General features: G+C 39.3%; 3 protein-coding genes across 3 annotated transcripts; 1 reads left to right on the top strand and 2 right to left on the bottom strand.

Annotated features, from left to right (window-relative positions):
* Positions 1–758: 758 nt before the first annotated feature.
* Positions 759–9,584, bottom strand: LOC144651461 (centrosomal protein of 76 kDa-like). The gene is made up of 10 exons (XM_078511401.1): positions 9,258–9,584; positions 8,478–8,669; positions 7,279–7,553; positions 5,352–5,699; positions 4,504–4,667; positions 3,968–4,088; positions 3,544–3,648; positions 2,748–2,855; positions 2,088–2,305; positions 759–1,129 (listed from the first exon to the last, which is right to left on the bottom strand). Exons 1-10 carry the CDS (start codon positions 9,541–9,543, stop codon positions 991–993), a joined length of 1,956 nt encoding a protein of 651 aa, XP_078367527.1. The 5' UTR covers positions 9,544–9,584; the 3' UTR covers positions 759–990.
* Positions 9,585–9,726: 142 nt separating this feature from the next.
* Positions 9,727–17,570, top strand: LOC144651512 (pachytene checkpoint protein 2 homolog). The gene is made up of 17 exons (XM_078511473.1): positions 9,727–9,923; positions 10,187–10,352; positions 10,972–11,089; positions 11,374–11,429; positions 11,602–11,642; positions 12,355–12,404; positions 12,983–13,055; positions 13,181–13,244; positions 13,403–13,489; positions 14,116–14,222; positions 14,649–14,717; positions 15,839–15,923; positions 16,025–16,065; positions 16,227–16,244; positions 16,841–16,894; positions 16,998–17,067; positions 17,276–17,570. The coding sequence occupies exons 1-17, from the start codon at positions 9,838–9,840 to the stop codon at positions 17,390–17,392; spliced, it is 1,302 nt and encodes a 433-aa protein (XP_078367599.1). The 5' UTR covers positions 9,727–9,837; the 3' UTR covers positions 17,393–17,570.
* Positions 17,571–23,561: 5,991 nt separating this feature from the next.
* On the bottom strand, positions 23,562–25,433 carry LOC144652390 (uncharacterized). The gene has a single exon (XM_078512405.1). It carries the CDS (start codon positions 24,879–24,881, stop codon positions 23,964–23,966), a length of 918 nt encoding a protein of 305 aa, XP_078368531.1. The 5' UTR covers positions 24,882–25,433; the 3' UTR covers positions 23,562–23,963.
* Between the last annotated feature and the right edge of the window lie 1,586 nt (positions 25,434–27,019).

Genomic DNA, 27,019 nt, shown 5'->3' with positions numbered 1-27,019 from the left:
TGGCAAAACGAGGAAACAATTATGGAAACATGTTTTCTCGTTTTGCCGGCGAGCCTTTAAGCAAACCTTCGATCAGGCCTATTTTTCCGTGTACTTGTTTACGTTTCACGTGGGTCGCACCAAAACTTACGCAGACACTTTGGTCAGAAATTTTTTTCGAGTCCTTGTTTTCCCTTAACGTCGGCCGCGCGAAAAAATGTAGACACTTAATTATGTTTAGCCTTATTTTTTGTCTAACCCGCGTAGAGTACACAAGAGCGCGGAAAAAAAATTAGTCTGATCGCAGCCAAGCAAAGATAATGATAGAATTTGTAGCATAATTTGGTGGGAAATACTCAGAAATCCACCTTCTTTGTTGCACAGCTTAGACAGCGCCTTATGGTTTACGTTTGGGGCGAATAAGATGGTGCTATTTTGCTTACAGTCTGCAGTCTGCAACACGACAGAAACGTTCCGTGTTTCCGCGCAGCATGGAATCGTGGCAAAAAGAGGAAACAATTATGGAAACATGTTTTCTCGTTTTGCCGGGCCTTTAAGCAAACCTTTGATCAGGCCTATGACCATTAGGCCACCGCAGCTCCCAACGCGAGAAAGTAGTACCGTACCGTACGGGGAAACTTTGGGGAAAACCTGGCAAAATACTGAGCAAATGGTTAACAGCGATGGACTGGCAGGGGGGGGTGGGGGTTATGGGGGGTTCTCCCCAACACAAAAAAAAAAAAAAAAAAAATTTTTTATTTTTATTTTTTTTTTATCATCCAGAAAAGTAGTAATATTTCTTGCCGCTAAAAGTTACAAAAACCGCCGTTAAGCCATCCACCTTCCTCGACTGAAATAGACTTAAATGAACCTTATGGAAAAAAGAAGAGAACAAGAATCCCTAAACTTAATTAATAGTAGCCTTGTTCCCCATTCAGGGCTCTTAGGGTCTTGAATTCTGTGATAAAGACTATAGTACAAGATATAATAGAAAAAACAAATAATTATTGTTTACAAAATTGACCGATATCTGACAGCAAACATGATCCATACTGCGCACGCGCTCTCAGGGTAGGTGAATACTCGGACCCGAACTGCCAACCTCACGTGATCTCCTCGGCAGCAAATGATCTCTTCACACACTGGAGACCTGGAAATGACAAACATAAAAATAAGAGTCAGCTCTCAAAGAGCGCGCAATTCATACAGGGAGAGTGCACGAATAAAAAATTACTCTGTCACAGTACTCTTAAATATTCGAACCAGGAACACACTGAGGTCAAAGGAAACCCAAAAATAATGATTCAATTATGGTAGAACAGTGTGACGGAATCGGAGTCGGAAGAATCAGAACGTTTCATTTTCTGCCGATTCCGCTTATGTCTTCGTCGTTTATGATCCAGTAAAAACTAGATTGTCTGTCGGAGTTGCAAGCAGAAGCGGAAGAACAAACCAATTATAATGCTAGTTCTCAGGCCGACCATTCTAGTTTTCATTGGATCATAAGCGATGGAGTCATAGAGCAGTTTTCAATTGAGTGTCGAAAAACCAAAACCAAAACCAAAACCAAAACCAAAACCAAAGTAATTACTTTAGCCAATCACAAAAAACACAGACAATTCAGTGAACCAATCAAAACTCAAAGCAAATACATGTAGCCGGCACGAAGCGCGGGAAAACGTGCGCGCGCGAGTCACGATTGGTTTTGGTTTTACTTCTGATTGGCTGAGAAAGTGGAGCGAGATTTTTAAACCAATCACTAAGCGTAGCAATGCAAAACCAAAGCAAACGCAATTAACTTTCGACACTCAAGTGAAAACCGCTCTAAGCGGAATCGCAAACTCGTTATTACTTCATCGGTTTGATTTTCACTAGATCGTAACACTCTGCGCTTCTGATTACGTCTCGACTCCGACTTCGTTTCGAGTGAGTGAAAAGCAGTCTTTAGGAAGCAAGGATGACTAACGATGACAAAGACGGAAATGGATTATAATACGGGCAAATTTTAAAATGTCAGGCTCGAGTTTTTAACTTTTGCTCGGTTTCCATCAAACTTTGCACGGGCTTCGTTATTCCTGCATTTAAGCTGTCAATCAAACACTACTTACCTAAGACATGTGGCAAAAGCCCGTCTTGCATTGCGATGTACAAATTGGATAGGAAACCCTTTGAAGGTATGCCCGTCAGGGATTGCTCTTCTGATGGCTTGTTGGAACTCTTCATTTCCGGCGGAAACTCCTGTACTGTGCTCTAATTCATACGCAGCAAGCGCTGGGGTTAGAATATAACTTAACTCGTCATCCCAAGTAGTGTTTAAGCCAAGATCCTAGGAATAAAATCAAATGAAAACTCTATAGTAAATCAAAATAAATGAATTAAAATAAATGATGGGAATTTGCAGCGGCACTTCCACAGAGTGGATCTTTGTCCACTGTTCCAGATCGATCTGGAATTTAGAAGTGTTGGTTTTGTGGAAGGAGGAAAACCGGAGAAGCCGGAGGGGCAATCATGAGAATCAACAACAAACTCAGCCCTCATTTGACGCCGGGTCCGGGAATCGAACCCAGGCCATATTGGTGGGAGGCGAGCACTCTCACTACTGCGCCATCCCTGCATTCCCTATAGCTTAGTCCGCTCTGTCAAGGAAGTTGAAAAACGCCAAAGGGGTATATTTTTCTTATCTCTGAATCATTTCACGTGTATGGAATTTTACGCAAACAATCGGCAATGTTTAGTCCACACATAGCATAAACTGTTGATTACTTTACCCTTCTATGATCCGTCACCAGGCTTCTCAGCTCATGCTCCATGTCATTACTAACTAGGGCCGAGTCCACACTGGGCGGATATAGAGGAGGGAAAACTGGACCACTTGGCTGCAGTGAAAAGACAGATGCATTGCGTTAACGACGTTAAAATGACACGTACTCTGAAAATTCAGATTCTTTGTTTTGGCAAAATAGCTCCCACTGGAAACGACAGGCAAACGTCACGAACATGCAACGAACGAAAATGAATTAAAAAAAGCCTAATTTTATCTGGGAACAAGCAACAAAGATTAGAGAATAAACGACCTAATGTTTGGTGTGCTGATCTCCGGTCCCGGGCGGGGGAAAAAGATTGGGTAGCGATGCTCCGTTGGGAACAAGGAACCCCTACCCTGCCTCAGACAAAAAACCCCTCAAATTGCTACCCCAACTCACACTAAAGACTTAAATTGAAATCCAGCGGCACATACCGTATTTTCTCGATTAAACGCCCCCGGCGTTTATTTTAAACTTAGCCTGGTTGACCCGGCGTTTATTTGACTCTTGCAGTTTATTCGAGCCCGGTTTTCATTTAGCAATGGTTTTTATTCATTATTTTTGACAAACATATATCTTTCTAGTATACCTACAGCTTATTATGCCTTAAACTAATACCTGAGAGGCCTATTTTCAACTCTAGCTTGAAGACACGACGTTTATTCGGTACCCGGCGTTTAATCGAGAAGATATGGTACCCGTATAAACCATGTTGAAACTCTGTCCTAAAGGAGTGGAAAAGCAAGTGTAAAACTCTTACCAGTAGTTTAGGTCCACACACTGATCGTATAGCTTCTTCACTCATACTCTTCCACCGCGTCTCATTCTGAAGCTCAAATTGACAAACCTCAACGGAATCTGTTGGCTAAAAACAATAAACATCCAATTAATATCACGGTGCTCAGTCTTGACAAATGTCGGATACAAGGACATGTACAGGCAAATACAAGCGCATAGTTTGGAGGGTGCGCGGAAAGATTACGCGCAAGATTTTCCAATCGTGTGTACTTAACCCCTCCGCCTAAATTGCTCGGAAATAATACTTGTTCCATAACCGTGGTAGCCACAGACATCAGTTTTCAAACTTTCCTACTACATCGTATTAGTTTTTGTTCTTCCACCCAAAAGGAATCGAGCATTACCCCAGAATACCCTTATGAGTTTCGGATAGCTTTCATTCTGACCTGACTGTTGGCGTAGAATGAGCGATGATTGAATACACATCCTACTGTTCTGTAAGGGTGTTCAGGGCGTGACTGCTTCAGGGCAGGAGGGTCATCTGGGTTTATTGGACGATGCGCATACCTGTCAAATCAAATGCTAATCAATATATTCCTTTTATTTCGCTACTTACATCATTGGTTTCGCTGAGTTAAGTTCGAAAGAACGGTTTTCAATGAACACTTTGGCCTTGTATTTGCTAAGCTATGTAATTGGTCAAAAGGATGCACGTGTTAAGCATATGCAATGTGCTTAAACCAATTAGAGCAAACCTAAGTTTTCAATCAATCCGGAGCAGAGCAAAAAAACAATCGTTATGTGGCTTCCGTGTTTTAGTGTGCTTCGTGTGGGCTACATGAGTTACCTCAACTCCCCAGTGGTTCATTGCGTTACATGCGTTTGCTTATTACAGTAGCTCTACAAATTGAATCTTTAGAACTTCTGTGAAAGGCAGAAACAGCTATAATACCCTCAACAAATAAAGAAACGTGTACAATACCTGTGTGCCGTTAAACTCTCCCAAAATGCGACTTCTCCCTCGGGGCTGATTGTCATGACCCAAGTGTGGGCCGCACCTTTAGCCTTGGTGCCCACACAGACATACGCATTGAGACCAAAGCCCAGCAACAGACTACACAGCAGAACTGCATGGTCTTCACAGTCCTTGAAGTAATAATGTCAAAAAATTTGTCTTTTGTCAAAAAAGTCCAGTTTAAGATTACCACATTGTGGAAGGAGTAAGTTAGAAAGGTTTTTGGTTGACAGTGAGGTCGACTTGATAACATTCTCAGGACAATGAAGACGTTAAAGCGTTAAGCTATTAAGAACGAAGCAACATGTGTTGTACCCTCCCCCCCCCACTTTTAGCTTGATACTTTTCTCAAGGATGGGGTTTAGAACTAAATGGTCAAAAATAGCTATGTAAAATAGTACAGTGTATCGCAGTATACAGTGCAGAATAAGTGCAATGTACTTGTCAGATATATTATTTTGTTTTCAAGACTACAATGAGCTGTCTCTCAGCAGCTGTGGTAAAGAATGATAAGACAGTGGAATTCACAGCCACAAATCGTGGGATGTAGCTAAGAAAAAACCAAGCCGGCTCATTAACAAGCCCAGCCGCCTGTTCTGTTCTTTATACCAGCAAAATTTTCCTATTTTCATTTTCTAGTGAAATTTAAAAGGGTAAAAAGATCTGCTAATGTACAGCCAGTGAAATAAGCTGGCAGCCAGCTGTTACAAGTAGCTTCATCCCTGGATAATTCTGTAATGCCTGGCTTCTGGTAGGGGAATTCCTATTTTAGACTTCCATCACATTCACTTTTTTTCCTCAAACATTATACTTACCCCTTTTCCTTTGCACAGAAATGCATGCAAACTGCTCCACATCTCTGCCTTTCCACCACCAACTGACGGTGCATGTTCATAACCCAGCAAGCTAACAAACCTCGCAGCTTGTCTAGGACTATCAAGCAATCGTCCCGCACGAAGAGGACAAACAAATGAGCACACTGGACGATTTGTACCACATTCATCTTGAGCAAATATCTTAACGAGTCTGTTACTATGAGATGAACGAATCTGTAGAAATTCTCTCCACCACTGTTTTGCATACACCAAGAAAAGTCTTTCTCTTTCAGCTATTCTGGAGTGTTCCAAGTTGACTTGTGCTGCTATTACATCTTTGGTTAAGATCTGAAATTTTAAACACATGCTTGTTTTATAGTAGACTGGAGCATATATTTCTTACAAACATGATGTATCATGTCTTGCAATAGGATAGCCTACATGCACACTTCTCATTTCCTTTTGGCAGCAGGAATGAAATAGGAAATGTCTGCATGCAGGCTTGTACATGTTATACAGTCAAAACTCTTCTTATAAACATCTCCATAATAAGGCAGTGTTCTCCCTAGGATTTTGGGAAGGCCAGGGGGTATTCTGAGTGTGATTTTCAACTATCAAAACCTGATTCATGGAACTTGTTCCCCCACGTTACTATCGCTCTTTTGTCTCTTTTCCAGAGTAAGAAATGAACTTATTTACTTTGCGTCAGGCTTTAAGAAGCTTTTTGTTACTGTTCCGAGCACAACCCACCAAGTAAAGACCATTTCAGTCGCCATGGCGACTAAAATTTTGGAGCTGGCAACTACATTTGAACCAAGGTCGCCAGCCTGGCGACTAAAATTGAGAGGAATGATTGAAAGCATCAGCTTAATTTGGCGACTAAAGTGTTTCACTGGCGACCAAAACTTGAGTAGTTGGTGGCCAAATGGCCACTAAGGAAAAAAATAAACTTGGAGGGTTGGAGCAACCCAAGTCGACTGAGTTCACCATACTTTCCAGGAACGCTGGAATTTCGTTCAGTTTCCTGCGTACAACACCTTAACATGCTTAAACTGCTGTTGTGTTCCTATGACAATTTGATAAAGATAGCTGCTATCCAACAAAACAAATGCATCACAGTTCTGAACATATTAATGCGAGGATAAATCACTTTTATAATCGTATTAATGGTGAGAAAATTCAGTAAAAAAAACACCAGTCAGTTTCGTCGACTTCATTATAATATTAAGTGATTTCTTATTAATTTTGCTCATGGATAGGAATTCCCAGATCCACATTTCAAATTAAGGTTACGTTGCATTTTATCTTCAATTTTAAGCCAGGCGGCAACAATTTTACTGTGAATCAAGCTAGGCGGCCCGCCTGGCCTTAAATACCTAGGGAGAACACTGTAAGGACACTCAGCTCTGGCCCTTTGGCGTCCATTTTGAAGAGATTGACTGTACATGTTAAATGTAAATTACATGTTGGAATGGAATTTTGAAGAAAGATCTGTATAATTCTTTTTCCATCAAATTACTTCCTACGCATACATTATTTTACCCCAAACCTCCACTTTTGTAGAAGAGAACATGACTTTTTTACTTAAATTTATTTCCCACCAAGCTTCAAGGAATAGAATCCTGTATCTAGGTTGTCAGTTTGCAGGTGTATTAAATTTGAATACCGGTATGTATTTCTTTGAGTCTATTTGTAGTCTTTTGGTCAAGGTTTGGCCTATCTCCCAGGCCAGGTAGTGAAAGGGAAAAAAAGATGATGATGATGATAACGATAATGATGACATATGCCATATATCCTAAAAAACCTGTTGGGACTGTCCATCAAGGACTCCTGAGTCTAGCATGAAACTACCAGGAATTCAAAGTAAAATCCATATAAATAAATAACACAAATAGACACGGCGATGTAAGATACAGTGTTCATTTACCTGACTCAATCTCGGAATTATTTCTAATTTTATTTCTAATATTCCCATGGGTACTTTAGCCTCAGCTCCTACACCATTAATTTCAACAGGACATGCCAGTCGTCCAGTTGTTGAAGACAGGATATCTCGCCATGTGAGAAAATGTGAACCAATCAATGTTGTGTCACCTGCAGGATCTGTCTTAATAAGAACTAGATGAATGTGATCTGATAACGATAAGAGAGTCGCTGAGTCAGCCATTTTGCCACCATCTTTCTGCAGCTCCAATAAAAACCCTATGGAAGAAGATGAATGTCAGTGCTTGCAGGAGATGATGTCCAAGTAGCCTAAAGGTAATGGTTATGGGTGGCACGGTGGCCTAATGTTTAGTGCACCAGACTCCGGATCAACTGGTCTGGGTTTAAGCTCAGGTCAAGGCACTGCCTTGTGTTCTCAGGCAAGACACTTTACACTCATAGTGCCTCTCTCCACCCCTAGAGGTGTATAAATGGGTACCAGCGAATTTACTGCTGGTGGTAACCCTAGCAGTCGACAAGCATCCCATCTACTAGGCCATGGGGTGAGTAAAATACTCCTAGTCGTTTCATGCTTCAGGAACCAGATGAGCTTTGTCTTGATGAGCCACTTGGCTCAACAGCAGGCTTTTTTAAGGGTAAAGGCTGCCCATTCAAAGATCCAAAGTAAGAGCTTGATTCACTTCTGAATCAGTTATTTTTGTAATGTGTTCTTGGGCAAGACAATTCACAACCTGTCAAAAGGCTCCAATGTGGGATATGGAGAGAAAAAATCAGGGAGCAGAGTAAACCGATTGCGGTCTGGGTAGAAAGATCTCACAGGAGAGCCCCCTGTGAGAACATGCTTGTCTTTCTGATTTTTTTTTTTGGCTTACTCTGTTCCTCAATTTTCTTTAAATGCGGTGGCCTAATGGTTAGTGCACTGGACTCCGGATCAAGTGTTCCACATTTGAGCCCTGGCTGTGGTCATTATGTTGCGTTCTTGGGCAGGACACACCTACCGAAACTGCGAAAGCTCCAGTCAGATGGGCCAAAAAATGTTCAAAAGCAGACTTTTACTCCTTCAGGGGGGAGTGGAAATGCTTCTTATCATCATGGTACACAAAATGGATTTAAGTCAATAGCACTGTAAGCAACCAGTGATGAAGATGTGACATTTTGGCTAAAAATCAATATTAGATTTACCTTCATTTATGTCTGGTTCACAGGCACAAGGAACAGGCCTGGACCTAAATCGTTGTCCTTTAAAGTGAACATATAAAGTAAATGTGGATGTAACTTTTCCTGGCAAGGGTTCAGGATCCTGTAGATGCTCCAAAAATGCTTTTCCTCCAAGCACCTGTAGATATAGGTAACGCTTGGTAGGATCCACTCCAACTGCAACATACCAAAAAATAATACTTTCAATTTCATAAAATGAATGACATGAATGAACAATGCCACTATAAAACTGGGTATAAGCAGGTATAAAAAGTAGGAGGGGGGGGGGGGTAGTAAAAAAGATTAAGTAAGAGGATTGGGAGAATTCGAGGAGTGAAAACGGAGTTGCATATTTCTGTTTGTCCTATTCTTCAAAATGCTTTTTTAATGCAATCCCCACCACTTTCCTTCATCTGACCGATTGCATATTCTACCCAAAGCACCAAGAACTTCAGCCTTCTTCATAAGATAAAACTAAATCCTTAACAAAAAAAATTAAAATGATGTGCAAACAAAAACACAATTTGTATTTAAATAAACATGATCATTATTATTTACTAAGTACATTTTTGTGTCGGCGGTAACATGAAAGGACATGGATTAGCCGTTAAAAGTGGTGTCAGAAAGGAAAATTAACAAAGCTATTTCATGTACTGTAAAATTTGCGAAGGGAACGGGTTGTTTGTTTATACAAAGCAACAAGCGGTACAAGCCGGTTTAAGATTATGTCGTCGGTTATGTGCGTAAATTTTAACATTGCATTACCTCTTGTGGGTATTTCTTCGACAGCGTCCGTCCTCCTTCTATCTTTTGATCGCCTTGGTTCTCTCTCAAGACCTTCGAATTTTAGCGTATTCATCACATCATCAACGATCCCTCGTTCTTTCAATGCATTGAGCAACCCCGCTTCGTCAATTCCCGAGCTCTCTGGATCTTCGCCTCTAAACGATTCGTCTACGTATTCCTTAATTCTAGAATGCACGTTCATTTGCGACAGATGGCTGTGAATGATTTGCTTGAGTTCCTGTACTTTTTCCGAAGGAAGAGTCATGTTTTCACTGCAAACTATTCCGTTCAAAATATGGCGCGGAACTTCCGGAAACGGAAACTGCGCAGTAATCGTTAGCGCTTATTCCATTTTGTTTAACCGCTGGCCAAACGGAATGCTTTTCAGATTTACGCCTGTAAGTTTTGACAGTAGCCGCTGGTTTTTATCATGGGCTCATTTCCTCTTGGCGCAAAAATTTGAACGCTCGAAGAACAATTTTCGCTGTATATGTTTGAAATTTGAAGATGTACATTGTGTTAAGAACAATAGAAAAACTCACAAGATCTAATTAACGTTATGGAGCAAGTCCACGATCTCTCAGAGGCTCTTCCTTTGCAAGCTCCTCTAACTTACCATGTTGAAGTTCTCCAAGATCCTTGTAGGTGAGTAGAAATTCAATTCCACGTCCTTTCATTTTGTGTAGAACAAGTTTATTGGTTATTTAATCATAAGCCTTATCTTAGTTTGTATTATTTTTTTCTTACAGCTTTTGCTTACTTAATTTTAAATATCCTCTCTGTATCCCTGTTTTACGACAGTGTATATATCTTATACCCCTTTGTCGTTTATAAAGCCTACAGTAAGCTTATATGAAAACAAATGATAAATGATCATGTTTGTGAAGTAGCTTTCTTTCTGTTTATAGCACGGCTCGCCCAGGTGTTATAAAAGAGAATGTGAGGAAGTTTTTGATGTACGAGGCAGCAGTTTACGGTGACACAACCTTCACAGAATTCACAGATGGATTTTTAACAGAGCATGTTAAATCTGTGTGTGTCTGTGACACTGAACTAGTGTCCAAGGACAGACAGGTAAGTCAGTGGAGTAGATTATTCTGGGGGGGGGGGGAGGAATTCCTCCCTGTAGTGTACTATATGGGTCATGAGGCTCTGCCTGAAAGGGGTACCTTTTTTAGGCTCTAGGTATATAAAAGGGTAGGGATTTCATAAGTAATAGTTTACAATAGGGAAGGGAAAAATATCTTTAGGTATTGAATGGGCCTTTCAAGATATCTCTAACAGACCCACTGAACAAATGGTTTATTTTTAAAAGCATTTTGAGATTATTCACTTTTTGGTTTTGGTTGAGTGAAAAATTAAGAAAAAAGATGTAGTAAACCTTCTGTAGGTTTGTTAAGGCCCCCTTAGGAGATACCATTTTCTGTCGAAGGTATATGAAAGGGGTACCTATTCTGTCAAAGGCTCCTTGGTCAGCGACATGCCCATGTTTTAATACTTAAACTCGGTTTGCATCAAGTAGTAAAACAGTATTACACCCCTCCCCACCCCCCTCCATGGGATGCTGGCCGAAATTTGCAGGTCCCTGCATTCGCCAGGTTGCTATTTATTTGGAGACTACTGGTACATCACCCTCAAACCACTGTACAGTGTATAATTACCGTAATAAGATGCCAATTTTGTTATTTTTCAGAGCAATCTCAAGAATTGCAAGCTAGCAATCCATGTTTTCCAGTTGCATGACGATGGACCAGCTACAGAAGAGTTGGAAGAAGACATTGCAGCTGCCAATCACTGGCTTCTTCCATCTGGTATGTGCCACAGTCTGTCCAGGTCTAATTTATGTGGTATCTGGTCACCTCGCCACCAGGGAATCTCGCCACCAACCAACTTGCCACCAAAACTGGTGTATTCCTCGTTCTTTAATCCATGAGCCAAGGTGACTTCGCTAGGTGGCGAGTTGGTTGGTGGCGAGATTGCTTGGTGGCGAGGTGACCGGCATTCATTTATTTTGGTCTCCCTGTTAGTTCAAATGTCAGTTTTATTTTGAAGCTTAAGAGACCTGCATTTACCTTCTGTTTTGTTTTGTCCTCAGAGGATTTTCATGGAATCTGGGAAAGTTTAATATTTGATTCAGATGTAAAAGCCCAGGTAAGATTAAATAAATTTATTTTCCTCACTATTGCTGGAGTGCCATTTGCTCAGCTGTGTCCTTTATTATTGTCATTCATCATTATTGTGGAGTAAGTTGTTGTTTATTTATCAAGCCAATATTAACAAACAAATAACATTGCAAAACAACATTGTTTTTGTTCTTTCACAGCTGATTAACTATGCAATGACAACATTACTGTTCTCAGACAGGTTTGTAATCATCCTTTTATGTAAATGTATTTATACCAAAGCTGTGCTCTTAGAATAATTACAGGGTGCCCAAAGGTTCTTCTGTAAGAAATCTTGGGTGCCCAGCTCTTGAAAGCTTTCATGATAGCAAAGTTATACAAGTTGCCCAAAGACAAAAGTAAGTCGCCTGTGGCACCCGGGCTCTGCTAAAGCACAGCCCTGTATACATGCATGTAGATGTTATCTAGTATACTCTCAATGTGGAGTGGTCTAGCAGAAGTTAGGTATCATTGTAAAAAGTGATGGGTTGAGCCTTGGTCTCTGCCCCTCATGTTGTGTTGTTAGGAACTTAGACACTACTTCTGAATCACTGTCAGTACTTCTTTCTATTTAGTATATTATATAAATGGGTACCAGTGAATTGATTTTGGGGAAACTTGACAAAAATGGTGTAAGGTAGATTAGCAGCAATACTCGTTGTCTGTTCCTGCTACAGAAAACAGAGTTAATGGTTGGCAGTTGGGAACCACTGTCTGGGCTTGTGAAAACTACTAGTTACCATCTGTGTAGTGGGGTAGTGAAGTTTGAATTCTTTACTATTTAGAAGCCCTCAGGCCATCAGACATGAACTTTTGGTACCCTGGTTTTGTGCACATTTTTATAATATTAAAAACAGTTCTTTAGAAAGCCTCATTTACATTAAGGTACATTGCATTGTCCCTTTTTTATTTAGGGGTGTGAACAGTAATGTAATATCATGGAATCGAGTGATACTTCTTCATGGTAAGAATTACAAATATGTACAAGTATGCCTGTACTGTTGACATGCTCTTTGTAAATTATATTAGATAATACTGTATTTAAAAATAATATCATTTTATTAGAGAATACCTAATACCATTGACCCTTCAATAAAAAAAGATCTCAAATCAGGATCTGCTGTGATTTCCAGCAAGATGAAGTTCAGTTCTCATCCTTTCTCCATCACACAACACTACACTATCAGGGCAAGAGCATAGTCAGCGTTGAATGACAGAGCGTGGCCAAGCCCTGAATCTGTTTTATTAGAGAGAGCACAACACAAATTATTAAAATTGTAGTTACTACCACTCTGATCACTTGTGGAAAATCCCAAGCCTATCTCACACTCAAATTACTGTACTATCTTGTAAAAGTTTTCACTTATAGTATAAGTGAAAACTTTTACAAGAGCCACCTGCCCCCTCCATGACCTACCACTTGACTTTGGATTGACAGAATGGAGACTTAACAGAAAAAAAAAATGCAAATAAGGACTGCTTACTGACATGGAAGTATTAAGTAAACATGATTTGGGAATATTTTTACAACAATTCCCCTAGGTCCACCAGGAACTGGCAAAACATCTCTTTGTAAAGCACTGGCACAAAAGCTGAGCATCAGATTGTCCGATCGGTAAATACTGTTAAATGTATACTTTATTGGATCAGATAACTTATCAAATACTTTCTGAGTCGACATAATTTTATTTGCTGTAATCTGGTTTTCTTATAAAAAGATGAATATTGTTTTTATCCTAGATATTCATATGGTCAGCTGATTGAAATAAATAGCCACAGTTTGTTTTCAAAGTGGTTTTCTGAGGCAAGTTTTGATAAATAATCTTTAGAAATAATATATTAATAATTTTGTTCTTCTGAAGTATTTGAATTTTAATGTTGCAGAATTTAAATTAATTGAATAAATTAAGATTTGTTTATTTTTTTTCTTTTCTTAACTTTATTTCTTTTTCACTTTGACAGAGTGGTAAATTGGTAATGAAAATGTTCCAGAAAATCCAGGAGTTAATTGACGACAAAGATGCTCTTGTTTGTGTTTTGATTGATGAGGTATTTTGAAGTTAATTAATTTTGTAGTACTTACAGTTGTTATTAAGCTGAATACTGATATTGCCTAATTTTAACAACTTGGCACAATGCCCATATGGTCAGAAAACTATTGTTAGCTGTCAACTCTACATTATAGATATCCTTCACTAAACATTGGTTGCCCAAGGTTCGTCCGAAGTCTTGCAAAGTGCTACACAACCAGAATATTTCTAGCTATAAAATGCATTTTGTTGACAATTTGTTCGATAATAAACTCAACCTTGTGGAATATTGTCTGACTTTTGTCCACTCAGATCTAGATATTAATTAAGACTTCTCAAACTCATTAATAATTCATCAAGTTAAAACAAAGAAAATTATAACCGTGACGGTGGTTTGGAAACCCGATCTTAATTAGCATAGATTTTTACGATTTTATTTCTCCATTTACTCTGTAGTTTTTGTTTCGATTGAGAAGATATATCAAACACTCGAGACAGTGTTTCATCAGCTATCCAAACACCTCAAATTTCGTCAAAAATACTCCGCTGCGCGTCGTATTTTCAACTCTCTTCTTGGTGTTTGGATATCCCGATGAAACACTGCCTCACGTGTTTGATATATTACATCCAATTCTTTTTTTTTAGGTTGAGAGTTTGACTGCAGCTCGTAAATCAGCAATGCAGGGCCAGGAACCATCAGATGCAATAAGAGTGGTTAATGCTCTGCTTACTCAAATTGATCACATTAAAAGGTACTACTTATTGTATTCTTATTATTGTTGTTCATCTGTTCGTGGGGAATAAATTTGTGATTGACTGTAAAAGTTCTCCAAGGAAATGTGCATGTCTGGCACATCACTCTTTCTTGATCCAGGTGAATGAATTGGTACCCAGTATTCCAGATAAACTCTTAAGACAAGCTACCAGTAAGACGTTCCAAGATGTTAATAGATATAGGCATCACCAGCTCAGGTGCCTAATGTTGTCAGATTTTCTTACAAAGTTTCTGTAACTCTAGGCACTGATGAGTTGTTGGGCAATGTGACAAAGTTCAAGGGGGAAACCTTTAATGAACTAGCATCCCATCAGGGAGGGGATGGGGGAGTAACAACACTTCTCCATTTACTTTATTCTTTCACAACAGATGTGATATGTAACTCTCTGTATTGATATTTCAGATTTCCCAATGTAATTATTCTCACCACCTCTAATGTTACTGGAGCTATAGACTTAGCATTTGTAGACAGGTATGTTACTTGGAAAATAAAATGCTACAGCTAATAAACTTACAAGGATGGGAAGCTTTGCAGTTAATGGTTGCACCAGCTAGTCAAGTGGTATTTAAGAAGCATTCCATGCACCAATAAGCTGTCACCACTAATAGATTACTTATCGTAATGATTCGATTAAGTGACATCCTTCCAATAAGTGCCTCCTTTCTAATAAGTGCCCCCCTCCCCTCGAGTTAATCTTGTTCCCAGATCTTTGTGGACAAAGCCGAAGAGATCTGGGAACGAGATTACCCTCAAGTTTCAAGCGCCACTATTCCAATAAGCGCCTTCATTGCAAAAGTAATAGACTGATTAGAGGAGTAAACTATGTGGTCTGCTTTCTTATCCTAAAGCAACATAAAACATGGGTGTTGGCAACCCTCCAAGTTTAGACCATGTTAGTCGCCATGGCGACTAAAATTTTGGAGCTGGCGACTAAATTTGAGCCAAGGTCGCCAGCCTGGCGACTAAAATTAGGAGAAAAGATTGAAAGCATCAGCTTAATTTGGTGACTAAACTTGAGTAGTTGGTGGCCAAATGGCCACTAAGGAAAAAAATAAACTTGGAGGGTTGGTTGGTCCTTTAGCAACGAAGATGGCCATGACTTTTAAAAGTTGTCATCTGAGTGGATTCAGTGATACTGAATGAGCAAATGGTTTTGACCATGTAAACCGCTATTGTTACAGTTCTTGAGTAACAGTATCTATTGTTGTTCCGATAAAGCAACCCGTCCCTAAAGGCCTAATAAGCACCCCTCTCTGATAAGCACCCTCTTTGAGCTACCTAAAGTAAATTAGCATCCTGCCCCGAGCGCTGCATGCAGGGCTGCAAACAACAGTCGGTCATCGGACACTGGCCAACTAAAAATTTGCTCATGTCCGACAAAATCCCAAGCGTGGTCGGACATGATGTCCAGACAATTTTTTGATCGTAAATCATTTTATGCCAACAATGAATAAAATTCAACCTTTTGTTTTTGGTGATGTCCGAGATGGTGTCTTAGTATGACATATGCCCTTTCAAGTGAAAAAAATTATATGCAGCCCTGTGCATGTAAATCGAATCATTAATAAAAATAATTCTTTTTTAATTGACAGGGCAGACATCAAACAGTACATTGGACCTCCATCTGTTAATGCGATATTCTCCATTTATCACTCCTGCATAACTGAGCTTATGAGGGTAATAATTTTCACATCCACTGGCTTCTTAGAAAAAAAATCTAATCAGTAATCGAGATGTCACCGATTTAATGTCATGCTTTTCCATTGTATTTCCTGCAGGCTGGAATAATTTCACCTGTACAGCAGATTCTCGGCATAAGGTTTTCAGAATCTCTTGTATTCTTTTCTTTTGTTGCTTGATTTCTGTACTATCTTCATTGCAATTTGAAAGGAGAAGTTACAACTAACAAAGTGATTGATGTTTTAAATTATTGACACTGTTTTCTTTTTTCCTTTCTTCTGAATGGAATCACCCTAACAGAGACCTGGAAGTGTTACGGTAAGTGACGATTTATTGTGTCTTTTAGCCTTAATGCCAGTATTTTACATTTAACTTTCCTGCCAACTGCTGTATGATATTTGGTGAACTAATAACTGAAGATGCCGAGCGCTCTGATCGATTTATACGCATTTTACAATAACTGGCGAACCCATTAATCGAGAGAAATGGTCAGAAAAAATGGTGAGAAATTATAGTAAGTTTTCTAATCAGTGGATATCGGAGAGCTGCAAAACGTCACCAGGGACATTTAGGGAGAAATTTCTGACCTTCGCTGTGTTTATGTGCCTATGATTTTGCACTGAATGTTCTCTCTATTTTGCCGGTAAAGAACAGTTCAAGCAAATTTTATTTCCTCAAAATAAAGACCACTGAAATGACAACAAAATGTCGAAAATTTTGCAGCGACTCACAACTCGCTTTCCTTGTATTGAACAGTTTACGTGTCTTTTCGTATTGCACTCTACTGAGTTTGGTGCCAACCCGCTTTAACTTTAATCACCATTCTTCTTTTCCTCGTTAATCCACGAACAGCAATACGTTGTCAAAACGAGAAAGATTTCGGTCAAGCCGTTTCTATATCCATTTCATTTCAGTTTTGTCAATAATGACGCCACAAATCTAAGCCTGGAGCTTCTTGAGATAGCCAGGTAAGTTTCTGTCCCTTTGTTAATGTTGATGTCAATTTCAATCTTAATTTCAATCGTTTATATTCTTGTAATAATATTGGTATGCTTGCCTCGTTTTGTGCAGAAAAAGTCACGGATTGAGCGGCAGGACCCTCAGAAAGATCCCGTTTTTAGCCCACGCTCGGCATATTCAGGTAAGTTCAGCCCCAATATCCACATACAAATTCTCCTGACTGATCTCCATACATTTTCTTATAGTATGAGTTAGGAAAATTTGTTAAAAGATCAAAGCACGTTCCTTTTGGTGATCACTTTATTACTTCTCATAACCTTTTCTCTTGATGAAGTATTGATATCGTGAGGAGAAGTTTGATGTTGGTCTCTCTTGCTTCTTTTCCTCAGGCTCCGACAATCACGCTGCCAGGCTTTCTAAGCGCGCTGTCATGGACGGTGGATAAGCAGTTTGAAGATAGAGAGAATCTCAACAATGATGATGGCAGCTATCCAGCTTCTCGATAATAAGCACGAAAATGTAGAATACGGTGCGAGGCGGACATATCTAATATGACTTCAGAGCGGATTTTAATCGTTGCTGTGATTCGTGATTGTTCTGCAAGTGTCATCAAATTGTTTCCGCTTTCCTGTGGTCTTGTAGTTGCAAAGTAAAAACCCGCGAGTAAGAACCATTTACAAACCTGTTGGACTAAAATTTGCAAATTAGACCCCCTTTTTATAAGAACCTATTTAGCCTAATATTTTCGTTTCTAAAATTGATTAAAAATGTTAACTTTTAGGAAAAAATGTTTTACCAGGCATTACTGTACTACTACATGTATATAATGTTATGTCTGAATGATCAATGCTTCATTTTTACATAAACACTTATGTGGTATTCAAATTATTACAAGAATTTAGCCGAATATGACTACGATTTATGTAAGAACCTGTGTAGGCTAATTTGAAAAAATAGGGTTCTTACTCCCAGGTTTTTACTGTATTCCAGTCGCACCGTATTTATCTTGAAACTGTTCACACAGAATGAGATCCAATTGTATTACGCTCTTTATTATAACCATAAACGGGTTACCTTTACAATGACTTTCGAGAAACGAAAACCAAGTCGTCACAACATCTGCCGAATCACTACCGCGGCAAATAACTCGAAGCAAAAAAAAAAAAATAGCCTGCTCCAGGCGTTCAGTTAGTTGAAAACCGGCAGCGCGAAAAACGGCGAGTGGAAAAAATTGCGAGGGACTTCTCCACACCACTTTCCTCTCCCTTTCCCCTCCCACTCCACCCTCCCCCAGTTAGAGCAGTTTTCAATTGAGTGTCGTAAAACCAAAACCAAAGTAATTACTCTGGCCAATCACAAAGGACACAGACAATCCAGTGAACCAATCAAAACTCGAAGCAAATACATGTAGCTGGCACGAAGCGCGGGAAAACGTGCGCGAGCGAGTCACGATTGGTTTTGGTTTTAGTTCTGATTGGCTGAGAAAGTGGCGCGAGATTTTTAAGCCAATCACTAAGCGTAGTAATGCAAAACCAAAGCAAACGCAATTTACTTTCGACACTCAAGTGAAAACTGCTCTATCGCACTACTCCCCAACTAACCAAAAGCCTGGAACAGGCTAACAAAAAACATCTAACCAGTGTCAATGGAGGGAAAGTTTCTTGGGCCAAATCATGGTTGGTTAAGGATCTTATTGTTCAAGATTGTCAATCGCTAACATGTAAATTTGGATAAATGTTCAAACTTTTTTCTCGTGTTCTGTACAGCGTTGGGTTTCTAAGTATTTTATTTTCAGTAGACGAACAAATGCCGAAAAAGTTGCTGGCAACACTTGTATTTTGCTATGAATAAAAACACTTAAAAACATTGAATTCTAAAATTGTCTACACTGGACAAGTACACACGCAGTCATGTCACCTTGATCGATTTTCCCACCGATCCACCTATCCATCAATCCAGTCCACTGTTAGTAAATAAAGTACCCGTGCCAAGCGCGGGTAAATTTGCGTTTCGCCAAATCACGTGGCCGAATAAGTTTGGCACCTGATTGGTTTAATCACTTGGCCAAATAAGTTTGGCTCTTGATTGATTGAAAAAAAAAAAAAGAGTTCGCCAGAACGCGTTGCACATTTTTATTCAAAAGCAAAACGAAATTTTTGCATCCACAAATACTTAGTTTAAAAATTGTTGAAAAAATTGCGATATTTTGAAATATTGCAGCACTTGAGTTTTAACAAATCAGTGAAATTCGCGTAAAGTATAATATAAATAACTTGACGCAATTCAACTGTAAAATTCACAATCCCCTCTGTCCACCTGCTGCTCTCGACATTATTTTTAGAAAAAATTAAAAGATAAACATTGTTCTCGCTTTGCATTCAGCGTGACCATGTTTGTTATAATATCACAAGCTTTCTAAAACGAAAAAGTAAATATTTATTCAAACTCACGAATCGCATCGACCGTGAAATTGGAAATCAACAGGAAAGCGAGCGCTTTGGCAAATATAAGACGTATTAAAAACAACAACTACTAACCAAAAAAAGATCTTTTTTTCTCAATTTTTTTTTAAGTTGAATGCATCCTTTTGTAAAAAAATGTAAATATACAATTACCAAAGAAGACACTAAATCGCCTTCTCTCCGACGTTCAATATCATTTCTTGAAAGTCGAATAATATAATCGCCAAGTTTTAATGCAAACAAGAATCGAGGTTTGTTTACTAACAGCATTATGCGATGAAACTGTCAAAGAACCTGCCACTTCATGTCAGATGTTTCATACGTTGATATTTTTTTTTTACCGGAATGCTGTTATCCATGAAGCAAAAAAAAAGCATTTTCATGATCAGACAAACATCCAATTACAATATCGACGTACTAGTATTAAAACTTCAAGTGACGCAAAACTCCGCGCGCCAGGTTTAGAAGGCGGGATTTCAGCGCAGTGTCTTTCCAGTTTCCAAGCGCTTGGTCTAAAAAACGATAAATACGAGTATAAATCCTTTAATGTTTGTGCTACGTCCCCTTTTCGCCTTGATTCGATTGTGAGTTTTCTGTTTCATCCAAACAGACTTTTTCAACCTTGTGAATAATATCTTGTAGCTTATCACGCGTAATATCCGTGTCAATGCAGGCTCCGCGCCGGCCTGTCCTCCCACAACTTTTAAACGCTTTTGCGCTGTCTGTACTTTCTTCTGCGGCAGACGCTTCCATTTCACCAAGGAATTAATCCACAGTTGTAAGATTTTTACATGAATGTTTCGAGTTTTCACAGTTGCGTTTGTCGCCTCGGTGCTGGGTTTCAGTACTTTGGAAATGTCGTTTTCCGTGTGTCGAGATTTGCACTGGCTTCCATATTATAGCATCATATCGGATGCTATTTTCGTTGTCTTAGAAACTGGAAAGGCCAGTTTTTCTTGCCTGGTTATATCAGCGAACGGAGTCTTGACAACTTGTTTAACGGGCTCGAGTGTACTTTACGCCGTATGTAAGTACACTTTAATCGCGAAGAAAACAGCACCCGTTTTTTTTTTTCAACAAAATGTTTTCAAACCGGATGTTTTGAACCCGTTGCAAGCGCTGTTTCTCGTTTTCTTGACGCAGATTTCAGCAGAAGCGATTCTTGGAAGCATCAGATACTTTTCACCTGAATTCAGCTTTGTACCCGCAATCGATTTCTTGTTAAATCAGAAAATTTTCCGTATTACTCGTGACGCAGAAGTCATCAACATGAAAACCGTAATTAAAATTCACAAAACTTCAAAAGCGAACGCCTGGTATATTAATTCCGCTCAATTGTAAATTTGTTTGCATTGGCAAATATTATTTTAGGACAAATTTCAATATGAAAGGCCGAACACCCATCAATCGCGTTAATGAAAGCTCTCACTACCCTTGCTCCGCGTCCAATTATAGTAATTTTAAGAGTAGTAATTATCCGACACTTAATCTGCTATTCCTTTATTCAGTACAAGTAATAAATTCCTCCTAAGTAAGCTGTTTTAAAATAGTCAATTTTCTAAACGTTCTTTTCAAAAACAGCGCGGTCCAGCCCTGGCTTATTATTCGCTTAATCCCTAATTTCAAACGATGCTGTCTTAAACAAGAGGCAGAATATTGCAGCGTCGATCACTTTTCTTTGTTGCTCACATGCTCTGTGGTTTGGTATATTGTTTTCCTTTGCGGATGATTAATTGAAAATCGTCATTATTCAGTGCTTGACAACTGAGACAAATAAAGCATCGTACAAAGTGAGAGAAATTGATTCCGTCTGTGTGATTTGAAAGGCCGACACTGCCTCTCAGAGTTGTTGACGCAGATGAAGTATTGTGTTCCCTCAGACAGCTCAATATTATCGTAAACACACTCAACATTACAAGGACCAACAGTAGCGTTTAGTATTAAACAAACTAAATCGTTTTAAGATCTCATTTGTCTGCTGTTCGGTTGGTGGCAATATTAAAAAATCGACATCGTTTTTTTTGGCGGTGGCTTAGCGCGTCCATTCCTTAAACTTTAAGCAGTTTAAGGAAACGTAAAGCTTGGAATTCGCTTTTCCAGAAAGGAACCGAACGTTTCACAGATCTTAAATGTTCGAAGCTCTAAAACAGGCGAAAAGAAAAACGATTAAAGTGTCTCTGCAATTCCTAAAATCTCTGATCTTCAGGACAATGTTAGCTAGCGAAAAAAGAATTCTGTTCAATTTTTACTAGTTGAGCCTAGAAGATTTTATAGACCGTTTCCACGATTTTTGTTCTTTTCATTCAAGATGGCAGCTGGACTATTAACAAGAAAAAAATCTTTTTCATGATTCCTGTTCGTTTAATTTAAGATAGCAACCGAGCCATTAAAAAAGAAATAAACACGTACAATATAATTTCAATGATTCTTGTTTTGTTGATTAAGATAGCAGCTTAAAAAATGTTTTTGGTAATTTTTCATGTTTTTCCTGTTGTAATTCACGACGGAAGATAAACTGTTAGTAAAACGAAAACTTTTTTGTCGCGATTGTTGTCTTTTATACGAACTGAGATGGAAACACAACCATTGACGATAAAAAGTGCACAATAATATTTGCATATAATCTGCGTCCTTTTTATTCAAAATGGCAGCTGGCCATCACCAAGGAGTTCGAATAATTTTTGTCACTTCGTTTATTAATCTTGTCCCCAGAACACCTCGTTTCAATGACACGATGATCTAAAAAAAAAACCAATTAGGGCTCTGGGGACGAGAATGGAAACGAAAGATTTCCGTGGATAAATCAGGCTGAAGTATGGAAAAAAACGATCTTCTTACCATTAAAAAGGTCAGCAAAAAGTCATATCTGTCACGCGATACAAGGACTCATTGTCAATTCTGACAAATCTGATTGGCTGGAAATACAGATTCTGTGCATGCTCAGAAATTGGGACGGGCTAGACAACCTTGCTCGTCTTGGCTCAGCCTCGCCCTCGCGCACCACGTCTTTCGCGCGCTGTCGTCATGCTGACGCGTACATTCGCAGTTTGCTCGCTAGCTGCAAGTAGTTTGTTTTTCGTCTCCCACACTCCTCTATATACCCCCTTTTTCTTTCCTTTTCTCCACTGGCTTTGGCCAGTGTGACTCGTGCAAAGGGTCTCGCTGTGGAGTTGGTTTCCATAGCAACCGTCCAAGCACCTACCTCTCAGTCGGGTCCCCGCCTTCACTTCGGGGGCTAGATCGCTGATGCCTCGCCCCTTTGCATTCCCAGCCAAACCCGCTCGTTGCGTAGCGTAACAGACATTAAAATCCTATTGGTTCCTTTAAAAGTTGGCCCACGATGAAAATAAACGTTTTGATTGGTTCGCTGAGCGGTCAGAATTTTGCAAAATTGACCACGGATCCAGACGGCTTATAAATTATTTTCGCGCGCATCTGTTTCTTACTGAACATTGGACACGAAAAGGAAAAATTTTTCCGTTTTTTTATTTGTCCTACTTGACAATATCAAAAGTGGCTTGAAGAATCTTTTTCTCGAGATTGATGTTTATTTTTGCTGAGCAAAGCTGTAAGAAACTTTATCAAACTTGCTTGTTCATTACGTATTGATGTGATATTTCATGGGATGATGCCTTTCGGCAGGTTTGCGGACCTTCTCTTTGGTTCGGTCCAGTCGATCCAATTTTTTTTTCAAAAAATTGGGTTATATTTAGCTGTTGATTAATAATCCAATGGCGGTCTTGGAATAAATGTAGAAGAAAACAACGCAAGGGATATGTAACGTCACCAAGTGCCTAAAGCGAACATATTTGATGGCCAATTATTTTCAGAAATGAAATATTTGATAAAAGGGACCGGAGTTCTCTGTCAGCATTGTAACTTTCATTTTTTACGACTCATTGGAGCTGTTCCGCACAAAAACCTTACAGATGCAAATTTCTGCTTTGTAACCTTAGGCATGCAAATTAAACCGGCGTTCTCGGCAAAAGATAGCTCGGGGGAGAGGGTAGCCCTCCTACCAGGGACAACTCTCCTCCATATAAACAGGCCCTAAGGTTACGAAATGGAAATTTACATCTCTAAGGTTCTTGTGCGGAACAACTCTATTATATTGACCCTACCTTAATTGTAGTTGCTGCATCGTGGTTAAGACACGCGAAATTATAAATCTACTTTGAAATAACTGATTTTAATTTGTGAGATATGTGTGCTTTCACTGAGATAAATAACAATTAATTCGAAGGTTAGATTCAAAACTGGTTTTTAACTACAAAACCAGTTGTTTGAGCAAATTAAACGGGGACAAAATTAACATTTTTATCTCGATATTAATCTTTAAAGAAAAAGCAGCTTGTCAATATATTGTCTATTTAAGAAAGAAAATTGTTATTTATTTATCCCGCCTGAGTTAATTTAAAACATTTGCATGGTGACGAAAATTTTATTGAAAGCTTCCTTTTTTTTTAATGCAGTTTATTAGTCTAATTTTCTCGAAGCTTCTCACGTTGCTGGGATTTTTAATGCAGTTTACATGATTAGTCTAGTTTTTCTCGAAGGCTCATTGAGGACTTCGGGCTCGAAAAGCTGAACAAGCAGTTCATTTACTCGGGCAACATTAGGTCGTTACTTTCGAGACACTGTCGACTCGATTGTTGTTCGTAGAGTTGGCAGTGCTTGTCTTCAGCGCAATCAAAAATATAACCAAGCACATGAACACCTCACACGTCCTTAGCAATGTCTGCACCGCAAACCACGGCCAATTACTCACTTCACCTGACTCATTGTACACTCCTGTCTCGCCAAGAGCCGTGTAAACAATTGTGGAAAACAGAACCACTCCACAGATCGCCGCCGAATACAGCAAGCTGACCAGCCGTGTTATCTTTTTGCCTTCAGCAGCGAGACCCGGGTCGTACTGAGCGGTCTGGCGCGAGGCCGTCAGGTTGCGCCATAGTCGCACCGCAGCGAATGCATAACCCAGTGCGATGAGAAATCCCCAGAGAGCGAACGTTATTTGGCAAATTAAGATCATTACCATAGCTTCATGAAAATGAGCAACAATTAAGTCGGATATTACCACGTAACCCACGTTGACTGTCAAAACTCCGAGCAGGAACGTTCGGTTTTGAAACTTGCTCGGCGCAAGCGAGATGCGGGTGCTCTCGAGCACGATTAGCAATAAAAAACTGAACGCTGAAGTTATGCACGCTGTTCCGACGCCAAAAGTTATGATACAAATGATGAGCTCTGTTTTGGTATGGTTTGGGTTCGAGCCATACGGATCCCAAATCAGAAATAGCGCCCGAGTTGTGCCAAACGCCAAAAGAAGCAAGTTCAGTAAGAAGCGATGGTTCTTCCTCCAAGAATGCACTTTCCCGTGCCTGATCAAGACGTAAAGGCCTCGAATGACGACAAAGCAATACAACACTGCAAAGAAATAAACGTGAAACGGCCAACCCCATTTCCAAACTTCTTTCGCTTCTGGCCAGTCTGGAGCTGGCTCGGGCCATGGCTTTTCGTCGTTTTCCACCATTCTTTGAGAAGGAAGAGATTCAGAAGAACTTCCTGTGGGTTTGTTTAACTTGAATTGCGTCTCGCACCTGATTCATATATAGCTACACTTTACAACCGAGGCGAATTCGTTTCCGTTCTTACGCAGGTGATGTTGCAAACAACGATTTCATTGGCTGCTTTTAACTTTGTGTCCATTACTTATCACAACAATACTTAATCCCCACCTTAGGACATTTAGATAATTTCACATGCAAAATAAATTGTTCTTGTAAAGGATGGTTTTAAAAGGTGCTAATTTTAAGAAGCAAAAGCCGAGCAAAGATGACCGAAGGTTGCGAAGAATTAACAAGGATTTTCTGTTTTTAGTACAGGGTTTTAAAGATGTTTAAAGAGGATTTCATGACTTTCTTCAGGAGACGGCAAATTAACATTTGTAAGGGGTGGCTTCAACTTACAATTTCCATGACAAAGACAAATGTCTTATTTTTTAAAAGAAATCAATTGGCAATATTTTGTCAAAAGAAAGTATTATTAAGTAAACCTGTACTATAAAACATGCTATTTTAGACATTCTAGGAAACAGCTGGACAAATCTTTAAGTGAAATGAATTTTTTCCGAAAAAATGGACTTTTACCATAGAATTGAAGAATATTTTATTTTTTAAAGTCACTTAATACAACAATGATTTTGAAAGTGTAGCTTATTTTACGGATTAGCCTAAGGTAAAAATAAAATACATTAATTTACATTCCTGATTTTATCTTCAGCAAGTAAACTCTTTAATGCATATGGAAAGACAATTATTTTTAAAATAAATTTGACCCATTTAAACGGATTTTAGTCAGTTTGTGTTGGGGAGAACTTCGACATGAAAGTCCCTTGGAGTATTTCGCTCAGACGCAATTTACATTCCAAATTTCTTCTTTGCGAAGTGTTAAACATTTAGCTGTATGTGAAAATAATTTAAAAAAAAGTCCGATTTTCTTCTTTCTTTAAATTGATGTTAACTTTTTATTTTTTTATCGAGGGCAATTTCGACATGAAATTAAGTCCCTCGAGGCATTTCGCTTGCGTATTATCTCCGTTTCGATTTTGAAGCGGATCAGACAGGTATATATGCAGATGTTTCAGTGATGCGTGCTATCTATAAGAGGCAAATTCAAGGGGCCTCAATTTTGCACTTGCATGAATTAGAAGCTGTATCTTTGGAATCGACAGGACCCATTCACGATAGCCAAGTTTGTTTTATATTGTAATGCAAATTGTGCAACTGGTTTCTGATGAGGCAAGCAAGTAAGTATCGGGAATTTCAATCGGGTTCTTAGTGCTTATAATAAGGGTTTTCGTAGTTTTTCTTTTCGAATTGTAATAGAGGATATTCTGCGAAGTTTTCTAGAATTTTTACACTTTGTTAAAAAGATAAAAAGATGTGTCGTGTCGTTAGCAAGTCAAGGTAACACCATCAATATTTCATAACTTGGCTCTCGACTGTGACTATTTTCCAAGAATTGTCTTCTTTCCAATGTTTGCCTTCTGGCAGAGAGCATTTGCATAATAATATGAATACCACCATACCGGCTATCTTGATGGAAAATGACCAAAATGTAGACCTCGGTTAGACTCCAACCCCCAAGGAAAATGTTTATTTTTCAATGTTTGGAAGACTTTAATTTTGACCTGTTACGAATTTATAACTTTGGCACCATTGTAAGTTATAATTAAATGCCTTCATGCTCATATTTCACCGCTTAGCAGGCCAGACAAATCGAGGACAAAACACGCAGTAGCAGAAGTTCACGATTAAATGTTTTCGCAAGTTTCAAATTTCTTAAAATATATAAAAGGCTACAAAAACATCTACAGAGAACTGGAAGTTTTTGAGTCATCTTCACCCCATTCTAGATTACCACCGTTACAGTCCAACCTCGTCCCCAGGGTCCTTCCGGCGACGAGTTTTCAAAATGGTGGCTCGTCTTGAGAAGACGACGAGCCGCCGACCAGCCGCCATTTTGAAAACGGAGAAGACCCTGGAGACGAGGTTGAGTTACAGTCATGGCAAGAGACCGGCGGAAGTTATAAAATTTGATCGGAGCCTCTTGTGCCCAGGACTACCGGCCAAGTGGATCGAAGGGCTCTGGGTACGAAAATGGAATCGC

This window comes from Oculina patagonica, chromosome 4 (genome assembly GCF_052425735.1).
Source record: "Oculina patagonica isolate OP01 chromosome 4, crgOcupat, whole genome shotgun sequence".
In the NCBI taxonomy this organism is placed as follows: Eukaryota; Metazoa; Cnidaria; class Anthozoa; order Scleractinia; family Oculinidae; genus Oculina; species Oculina patagonica.
This window is presented reverse-complemented; position numbering and strand designations above follow the sequence as displayed.

Bases quoted from the DNA above. Each gene is read 5' to 3' on its own strand.
- LOC144651512 (XM_078511473.1), top strand. From the start codon at position 9,838: ATGGAGCAAGTCCACGATCTCTCAGAGGCTCTTCCTTTGCAAGCTCCT. The intron at 13,056-13,180 runs GTAAATACTGTT...TTTTTATCCTAG, and splicing joins AGCATCAGATTGTCCGATCG to ATATTCATATGGTCAGCTGA. The intron at 15,924-16,024 runs GTAATAATTTTC...TATTTCCTGCAG, and splicing joins GCATAACTGAGCTTATGAGG to GCTGGAATAATTTCACCTGT.
- LOC144651461 (XM_078511401.1), bottom strand. From the start codon at position 9,543: ATGACTCTTCCTTCGGAAAAAGTACAGGAACTCAAGCAAATCATTCAC. The intron at 8,670-9,257 runs GTAATGCAATGT...GGTATGTTGCAG, and splicing joins CGAAGAAATACCCACAAGAG to TTGGAGTGGATCCTACCAAG. The intron at 1,130-2,087 runs GTAAGTAGTGTT...TGTCATTTCCAG, and splicing joins GCTTTTGCCACATGTCTTAG to GTCTCCAGTGTGTGAAGAGA.
- LOC144652390 (XM_078512405.1), bottom strand. From the start codon at position 24,881: ATGGTGGAAAACGACGAAAAGCCATGGCCCGAGCCAGCTCCAGACTGG.